The sequence below is a fragment of the Bidens hawaiensis genome, unplaced genomic scaffold (assembly GCF_021521415.1).
Source record: "Bidens hawaiensis isolate Kalapana, Puna unplaced genomic scaffold, B.hawaiensis_p1.1 tig00016992_1, whole genome shotgun sequence".
Lineage (NCBI taxonomy): Eukaryota > Viridiplantae > Streptophyta > Magnoliopsida > Asterales > Asteraceae > Bidens > Bidens hawaiensis.
Genome location: NW_027492573.1, coordinates 181,298 through 191,520, shown reverse-complemented (window position 1 = coordinate 191,520; position 10,223 = coordinate 181,298). Strand labels below are relative to the sequence as shown.

General features: G+C 37.7%; 1 protein-coding gene across 1 annotated transcript; it reads left to right on the top strand.

The window, feature by feature from the left end:
• The first annotated feature begins 2,422 nt into the window (after positions 1-2,422).
• On the top strand, positions 2,423-4,800 carry LOC143552670 (uncharacterized). The gene is made up of 3 exons (XM_077042827.1): positions 2,423-4,246; positions 4,317-4,397; positions 4,480-4,800. Exons 1-3 carry the CDS (start codon positions 2,423-2,425, stop codon positions 4,606-4,608), a joined length of 2,034 nt encoding a protein of 677 aa, XP_076898942.1. The 3' UTR covers positions 4,609-4,800.
• The last annotated feature ends 5,423 nt before the right edge of the window (positions 4,801-10,223 follow it).

The following is a 10,223-nucleotide window of genomic DNA, read 5'->3' as shown; positions in this document are numbered from 1 at the left end:
TAATCAGATAATCTATCTAGATAATATATAATTATGTTCTATTAATACATAAACAAACATAAATAAACAGACATAAATAAACGAACATAAACGGACGTTCATGAATATAAATGAACGAACGGAACATGTGCAAATTTTCTTTTCATGTTCGTTCGTTTATTAAATAAATAAACATAAACGAACTTCCCGACAAACGGTTCACAAATAGTTCATCAAACGTTCGGTTCGTTTACAGGCTTATATCCAACACGATTTTTTCCCTTCTTTCAATTTTTCTAGTTTGAACTTTGACGATTGTTGAAGTCAATTTTTGGGCAAATAAGTTGAAACAAACCTGCGACGTGGCATCCGACAGACAGCTCTCGATGGTCCAAATTTAAAACAATGACAGTAGTAGTAGTAGTATGCTTTATGACACAACACTAGTCAACATATGCTCAACACCACTTTCCGATTTCCCCACCTTTTTAATTCCTCACTCAACTCAACCACTATGGACCCCACCACCACCGTACCTCCACCGTCACCACCACCGCAAAACCCTCACACTCCCACCGATGCATTCGGCGAGCCGAGTACTGGGCGGAACATGAACAACTTTAGATCACTCGTGTTTAACCTTGCCGGAAGATTGTTACCGGCTCACCACCAACCGCTTGTTGAACGCCGATTCGATGAGATTATTCCTCATGAACTTCTTGTTCCTGATCATCCTCCTTACGCCGATGTAAGTCGTTAGTTTTGGTTTTTCTTTGATGGGTTTATGCTATATGCTCAAATCAAATGCATGCTGTGTTAAATAATTGGGGGAAATTAGCTCAAATTACATATGGCAATTTCAAATGTACAATTGTTCTTTAGTAGGAATGGTAAACGGGTCGGGTGAGGGTCAAATAGAAAAAGGGTTGTTTTGGTTCGCGTCTAGATGGGTCACAGGTAGAACGGGTCAAATAAAAAAATGGTTGTTTCGGTTCGGGTCCGGATGGTCCAGGTCTTAATGGATTTCTGTCGGAACGGGTCCAGGTTGGAATGGGTTACGGGTCAGAATAGGGCAAAAAGAAAAAAAAAAAGGTTGTTTCGGTTCAGGTAGGGATGGGTCCAGGTCAGAATGGATTTGGGTCAGAACGGGTCCGGGTCAGAATGGGTTATAGGTCATAACCAGTCAAATAAAAAACGGGGGTTGTTTTCAGTGTTGCAAAAATCCCGACTAGGCACCAATTAATCTCCATTAATCGCTAGTCCTCACTTCACCGATCAATTTTGGGCTAATCGGCTAATTAATTGATCAATGGTCAAATCCGGCCAAAATCAGGATTAATTTGACTTAATTGGCTTTTTCTGATGAGGTTTTGGCCAAAATCGGCGGTTTCCGGTGACATTCCGGCCAAAAAACAGCGGTTTCCGGTGATATTCCAGCAAAAATCGGCTGTTTCCCACGAGGTTCCTGCTAGTTTCCAGCCAAAATGTGTTTGTGCATGTATAAAACTAAAAATTACATATAAAAATGTTAAAAATGTGTGCGTGTTTATATAAAACTAGAAATTATACATTAAAGTCCGATCCGATTAATCCCAATTAATCTCGATTAATCGCTAGTCCCCCCCCCCCCGGGCGCCCGACTAGCGATTTTTACAACACTGGTTGTCTTGGTTCGGGTCGGAATGGATTTTGGTCGTAAGGGGTCTGGGTCGGAATGGGTTACAGGTCAGAACCGGAGAAATAAAAAAAAAGGCTTGTTTTGGTTCGGGTCAGAATAATTTTTGGTCGGAATTGGTTACGGGTCGGGCTGGTTTTTTTTGTAAACAGCATGGAACTGCAAGGTTACGCATGTTTCCATGCTGATTACGAGCATTCTGGTACCGGTTACACGTCGGATGCGTGTTACATGCTTATTGGACCTATTGGTGCTAGGTTACCCTTTACGTGCGTACCGGCGTTGTGTTTAAGTGTCCGTTTTCGACTTTTCGTGTTAGGCACCGTGTTGGGTTGCGCGTTCGTTTTTGCGTTAGTAATGCTTACATGTATATATTTTCTTTGATTGTTTGTATAGATGATATTAACAGCTCTATGGGAGTTAAAGTCAGAAGGTGGATCTAGTGAGGAAGATGTTTCAAACTTTATTAAAAAGGAATACCATGAACTACCATGGGCACATGCTACCATTTTAAATCGTCATCTTAAAGATCTTTGTAAGCAAGGTAAGATTACAATGACACATGACCGATGCTACATGCTCGGTTCATCAACGACTAAACCCGAATCTAGTTCAAGCCCCGTGTCTAGCTCTTATTCTACCTCATCGACTAGTGTTTACTCTAGCTCTAGCACTAGCTCATCTTGCTCTAGCTTGAGCTGGGATGGTGGTGGTGGTTTGAACCGTAGACGAACGAGAAATAATGGTAAAAAAAAAACAGGTAAGAAGATGGTTCGAGTGAGGAGTAGGGGTAGAGGTAGGGGTCGGGGCAGGGGTAGGTGTAGGAGTAGGAGTAGAATTGATGTTGAAGATGAAAGTGAAGATACAAGCTTGGAAGTTGAACATCAAAATGAAGCTACAAGCTTGGAAGTTGAACATCAAAATGAAGCTACAAGCTTGGAAGTTGAAGATCAAAATGAAGCTACAAGCTTGGAGATTAAAGATCAAAACGAAGCTACAAGCTTGGAAATTAACGATCAAAATGAAGCTACAAGCTTGGAGATTAAAGATCAAAACGAAGCTACAAGCTTGGAAATTAACGATCAAAATGAAGCTACAAGCTTGGAGATTAAAGATCAAAATGAAGTTACAAGCTTGGAATTTGAAGATCAAAATGAAATTACAAACTTGAAAGTTGAAGTTCAAAATGAAATTACAAACTTGAAAGTTGAAGTTCAAAATGAAGTAACAGGCACGGGTGCTGAAGATCACAATAAAGTTACAAGCTTGGAAGTTGAAGATCACAACGAAGTTACAAGCTTGGAAGTTGAAGTTCAAAACGAAGTTACAAGCTTGGAAGTTGAAGTTCAAAACGAAGTTACAAGCTTGGAAATTGAAAATCAGAATAAAGTTACAAGCTTGGAAGTTGAAGATCACTGTAAAGTTACAAGCTTGGAAATTGAATATACCAATAAAGTTACAAGCTTGGAAGTTGAAGATCACTGTAAAGTTACAAGCTTGGAAGTTGAAGATCACAATAAAGTTACAAGTTTGGAAGTTGAAGATCACTGTAAAGTTGGCTTGGAAGTTGAAGGTTCTTCTTTTAAAGACGGGAACGGTCTTTGTGATGAAAATGCTAAGGTTAGTGCAGAAGAAAATCTGCCATGTGAACAAAATAATAAAGAGAAACTAAGACCAGAAAAAATGTATAATGTTACATGGATCGGTCGGCGAGTGCGAAGACTAGAAGATGAAGTAGATATTGTGAGTGAACCGTCCGATGATGAAGTCACTATGCTAGAAGCTGATGCCGGCGTTGCTAAAGTAGTTGAAAATGTTGTACAAATGGATTCTAACCGACCGGATGAAAACGAGCAGTGTGATATTGAGAGAGGGACTTTAGAGGAAGAACAAGTAACAGCTACTAGTGTGGAAAAACAGCATGCTGACACATTTGAAGAACAAGTAGAGACAAAAAAGCAACCTTTGGATGATGATGATGTCATTGAAGGACCAATTGATCCACAAGATCAATGTGCTGAAAAGACTGAAGAGCCCCTTCAATCTTGCAAACAAGATGAGGTGGAAAATGTGGAAACGAAGTCAACTAAATATGAAGAACATCAAACACAAACTGATCACAAAGAAATTGTATTATCTAATGTCCAACAAGAACCGTTTGTTGAAATAATTGAACGGCAGACTGAAACATCTAAGAAAGATTCACTTGAAGAAAATACGGCATCATCAGGTAGTGCAACTGAAGGACCGAGGCGTACAAGACAAGGATTAAGATCTAGCAGCAAGACAAGGATTAAGACTGAAGAGCCCCTTCAATCTTGCAAACAAGATGACTTGGAAAATGTGGAAACCAAGTCAACTAAACATGAAGAACATCACACAGAAGCAAATAAGAAAGAAATTGTGTTGTCTAATGTCCAACAAGAACAGATTGTTGAAATAATGGAACAAGAAACTGAAATATCTAAGAAAGATTCACTTCAAGAAAATATGACATCATCTGATAGTACAACTGAAGGACCGAGGCATACAAGACAAGGATTAAGATCTAGCAAAAAGAAAGAAGATGCAGCTCCAAGTTCCCATACTAAGGTACGACATTAGTGTTTTATATCTAATAATAATGTCGCATGACTCACATGTAATTCTATTTTTCTTATAGACACAGAGTGAGCTAGTGACACCCGTAAGACGAAGCCTCAGGTCTAATAAAACAAGTTCAGAACCAGCTGTGATATCTGAGGTATGATATGAAACTGACAATTTAGTATTGTAATCTATATTTTATACTGCTTTTGACTTAAGTAAGGTGCAATGTTTTTAAGGCTCCTGATAATTCAAAAGAAGAGGAAGTAACATATTTGGGACGAACAAGGGCCTCCAAGAGGAAACCAGGAACTGCAGAAGCAGAACAAGTGTCAAGCACTCGAAAGACTCGGAGAACCGGTTTATGAATCCTAGGACTGTAAGAACCAATAGTTAGGTTTGTTGTAGACTTGCATAATATTGTACTAAAATTGTTTGGTTGATACAGTTGATGTTTCTTGTAAACTTTTGGAGATAGTTGTTGAACAATTCCAACTAGTGTATGTAGATTAATGTTTTTACTATCTTGTCATGATTATTTATGGACGGAAAATCGATTCTAAGTGAATAGATACCTGTAATACTTTGACAGATTTTCCTGACTACTCTAAAATATTAAAGATAGTCTGTAAGCGAGTATATGACGTTACAATCACAATATCCAATTAGATAGGCAAATGTAGATGTTAGTCGAATTGGTTAACCAATATGATCAATAAAGATCAAACGAATCATAAAACAATTAATTACAACGTATATTCATGACTAGAATTCATGAACTATGTTATATTCAGAACTAGAATCCATGACCTACATGTGTGAGTGTCGCTTTATAATATATAATATATATAAAATGAAGACATGATATAAATCATTAGCTCTTTCACATAATTTATTTTAATCCGTGACTTTATTTTCAATTCAATATATCATATACAAAACAATGAGTTAATTGAAGAAAACTGGTAGCTTGAGTGCAAAAAAATTCTGGTGGTGTCTTTATTTTTTTCCTTACTCAGATTTTGGGATTACAAGAGTATTTTTTTTTATATAAAGGCAAAAACAAAAAAAATAAGGAAACAAGATATGCTAAAAGGATGGAAAGATAAACAAAATATTATTCCATTCTATATTCCCCCTCAAGTAGGAGCATGAAGATCACAAATGCCCAACTTGTTCAATAGTAGTTTTAGTTGCCGAACACCAAAGTAAACAAGTCAGCAATTTTGTGCTTGGTATTGATGTGTAGTGGTTCAACTTCTTTGGACTCTACCCGTTTCCGCACAAAATAGCAATCCATTTCTACATATTTTGTGCACTCATGAAAGATAGGATTATTTGCGATATGTTTTACGGCTAGATTATCACAAAAAATGGTAGTCGGGCCTATTTGGTTAACACCAAGTTCCCATAGGAGCTAACGCATCCATAATATTTCACTCACGGTGGTTGTCATCGCTCTATATTCGGCTTCAGTGGAAGATCGTGATACTAAGGATTGTTTCTTAGATTTCCAAGAGACCTGTGCCCCTCCAATCAGTAACAAATAACCTGTCCTGGATCTTCTGGTGTCCGGACACCCAAGCCAGTCTCAATCAGAATATGCCACCAGATTCATTCCACCAGATTTTGGTAGAAGGATTCCTTGCCCCAGGGTAGCTTTCAAGTAACGTAAAACTCTCGTGACTGCATCCATGAGGCTCTGTCGGGGATCAGCCACGAATTGACTCAAAACATTTACTGAGTGGGTAATATCTAGTCTAGTCACTTGTAGGTAAAGTAATCTTCCTACTAGGCGACAATGCTGGTCAGCATCAACTCGTTCTTCTTCATTACCTTTGCTAAGCTTCAAATCATGTTCCATTGGAAAGCACTAGGTCGGCAGCCCAACATCCCACTGTCTTCTAGAATATCGAGAATGTACTTTCTTTGACTAAGAACCAAACCATCTCGGGTACAAGCCACTTCATTGCCCAAGAAGTATTTTATAACACCGAGGTCTTTTATACTAAACTTCATATTTAGAAAGGCCTTGATTTCGCTTATCTTGGTGGCATCATTCCCTACGAGGATTACATCATCAACGTATATAAAGGCTGCCAGAAAAACGTCTCCATTTCGAAAAGTAAAGAGAGAATGATCTGCCCTTGATTCCTCGAAACCAACTTCGAGAAGAACTGGAGTGAATTTGTGATACCAGTTCCTAGAGGCTTGTTTTAGGCCATAAAGGGACTTTCTGAGCCTACAAACTTTATGTTCTTTTCCTTTCTCGAACCCTTGAGGAATCTTCATGTGAACTTCCTCGTTCAAATTGCCATGTAAGAAGGCGTTATTAACATCAAGTTGGTGAATTATCCAATTTTTCTTGACCGTAATGGCGAGCAACGTACGGACGGTTACTAACTTTGCCACGGGAGAAAAGGTATTATGGAAATCAATACCCTCCGATTGTGTAAGCCCTTTTGCTACCAATCTCGCCTTGTACCTTTCCACTTCTCCATTTGGTTTGTACTTCACTTTTATAGACCCATCTAGAATCTATAACTCTCTTTCCCTCGGGAAGTTCCTCAATAGTCCAACTCCCATTTAATTCAAGAGCCTTTATTTCTCTTTTCATGGCGTCTCTCCAATTCTCGTTAAGCGAGGGTTGCTTAAAAGTTTTGGGCTCATCATGCGAAGTGATGGCTGATAAAAAAGCTTTGTGAGTTTTTGAAAATTTATTATAAGAAATAGAAAAAATTACAAATTTTGTCATTTTAAATATCTAAAATTATGAATTGGGTCCATTTTGAAAATGAGTTTCACTTTTTGTCCTTTATTTGGATGTTTGCCTCGGTTTTAGTCCTTTACACTAACGGATGTTAAATTTCCAGTTAAACCACCCATGTGCATTGCACATGAGGGTACTTTAGTCTTTTTACTAATTGAAGGGCTATTTGTGTAAACATAATAAAAGTTGTAAAATTAATCACAAAACTGTAGGGACTATTCTTGTAGTTTTATAAAACAATAATTAAAATAAAAAATAACACCACAGATCCTCACCTAATAGCACCAAGATGGCCACCATCTTCGCCGCATTCTCTCCTGAAAACTCTATGGCCACCACCATGTCCAAATCGTCTGCCGCATCCACATACGATGTATATCCTCACCTAGAAACCCTAGAACATAAGCGCCACCATCGTCTGCCGCCTCCAATGACCTAGTGCCGCTTGCCACCTCCATGGCTTCTCTACCACCACCATTACAATCGTAGACTGCCACGATTATAGAAGAAAAAGGGGTCGACAACTAAGTCTCGGAATTGGATTTAAACCTCCACATGTTCAATAGGACAACTTTTCTATATTTAAGATTTAATGAGAACAGGTCGGATGTTTCGAATTTAGGTTGAGGAAGTTTGGAAAATAATGATGTAAAAAGGGTTGAATCAGATCTGGATTTTGTTAATGGTGATTTATTAGGGCAGGAGAGGTGAAAAGAAATTTCCCCTAAATTTGGATGGAGGTTGCAAAGGTAAGTTGGATTTGGTTAGTTGATTTTCTTTAATGGTAGTGATTGTTGATCTTCATCTTTGTCTGAAGAAGATGTATAGTAGCTATCAAAGATAAAGACCAAAATCAGAAGAAAATGCCCCAAATTTGAAGATGATTTCTAGGGTTTTTAAGGTGGTGTGGTGATCGTGACCTATTATAGTGGTGGAATTTAATTTTATTAAAATATATATGATGATATTTTTTAATTATTTATTACTAGTTAATGAAAAGGGATGGAAATTACCATTATGCCCTCACGTGCATCGCAGATACATAAATTTAACAGAGAAATCGGATGACCGTTAGTTTAAAGGACTAAAACTGAGGCAAACATCTAAATTGTGACATTTGAGCCAAAACAAGGTACACCTCAGTACGTATTTACCGATTAAGCAAATAAACGACTTTTGCGTAACAAACGAACGATTAACCGAACGGGTCGGGTTATGACCCAGATATCTCGGGGGGCCATTTATAAGTGATATACGATCTATACAAGCTAAAATATTAGAAATATGGTCTTAGTTCGATAGCAAACAAGTTAAACGAAAACATGCTCGTTTAACCACCCGCTATAGATTTAAATGCGAGAGATAGTTACAAACCAAGCATTGTATCATCCGTTAAGCCGAAAAAGACTTACCAAACACTTATTTGAAATGTTTTAAGCGATCCGTGAAAATATTTTTGATTTTTACAAACGTATAGTATGTTTTTATAATTTTACACAAAACTAGTCGAAAAACACTCGTTTTCGCACTGTTTAACGCACCCGATAAGTTTTTCGCGCCAAAAACCGAACCCGAACTAAATTTGGACCGGGCTTTTTGTATTTGGGCTGGAGAAACCAGATCATTGGGCCAAAACAGCCCAAAGGGGGCCCATAAGGAATCCCGGCCGCAGCCGCTACCCCCCCCCCCCCCACCCTTTGTTTTTCTTTCACATTTAAACTAGATTCAAGCCATTTTCAACACCAATTCTTGAAAATTCTGGACACCACTTCTTCTCCAGCAAGAAAACCTAAGGTAAGAGCTTAAATAAGTAGCTTATGAACTTGTTTAAACTTGTTTAATACCATAAAAACATGTCTTGGTTACTAAAAATCATTCCTAACCGTGTAAAAATCCTAAAAATGGTCCATAAACATGTTTTGATCATCCCCATGGTAAGGAACCTGTTTTGATAGTTTTTTTGGCCATAAACACGGATTAAAGGGTTGAAACGACGTTTTTACGGTTCAAAAGTTCGTTTTTGTGCACTAGCCGAAACCCTAACTTAAGGGCTGTTATGTTGATGAAATATTGTTTGGTTTGTGATATAGGACTTGTACGTAGCTTTCTTAGAAGCACAAGAACATGAAAACTTGATTAAAAGGTCGGAAACGAGCCAAACCCGCTAAGGTAATGCTGAAACACTCGCTTACGGGCTACTTAGGTTAAGGTTGTGATGTGCATATTTTTAGGCCTTGCAATTTTTCAGGGACATCAGGGACCATGTCAATAAGTCCCTGTTCAAATTTGGTAATTTTTCGACCATCCGAGAATATTTGGCGAATTTATTACCGAATTGGGATGTTTATTTGGGAAAAATAGCTAAAATACTTCAAAAATTATGAAATTTTTCTGGGAACTCATATTTGATGTATTTTGATCACATATGAATTTTGGGATCATTTGGAGAAGTTTAAAGGTGTTTTGTTTATTTGCGTTCGTGTGAATTTTTACAGCCGAATTTGGGCCGAAAAAAATATTGCACGAGCTTTTTCCATTATGGAATTGATACAGGTTGTTTTGGGACATGATTGAGTATTCAAGAATTTTTAGCGAATTTTTGGAAATTGTTTGGGGTAAACGGACGATTTTCAGACGAAATATAGCTGATAAAATGAATTTTTATAAATTAATAAATCAGTAAATAAATTCCAGAAATATTTTTATAAAAAACTACATATTTTAATTGATAAGTGGTTAAATTTTCATAATTTAGTGATTAACGGTTAATTAATTATGCTAATCTGAATATTAAACAAATTCAGTTTTTATAAAAACCGGCAAGTTCGCGACTAGTGAATCTGCGGGAATATCAAAACACCCAGAGTGATCAAAAATCATATTTTTGGACTAATTAAGTAAAAACGAACTTTTCTATGAAAAACCTGGACAATCCGGATGGATTGTGCGCGTTTCTTCTTAAATCAAACTGAATAAACGGAAACGGGCCCCGTGGCTAATCCGGGACCCCAGTATGTGATCCTTCTTTATAACTTAATCATTTTATTAACCAATACATTTACCCAAGCTTATTTTCCCATAACTGCTTTCTGAACGCGTAAACGAGCAACTTGGCCCAGCTGGGAAAACGGGAGTCTGAGCCAACTTCGGTTTTAAGTATTAGACATTGAACAACATCACAACCTAAACCTATTGCCACTTTCTGGGCGTTCC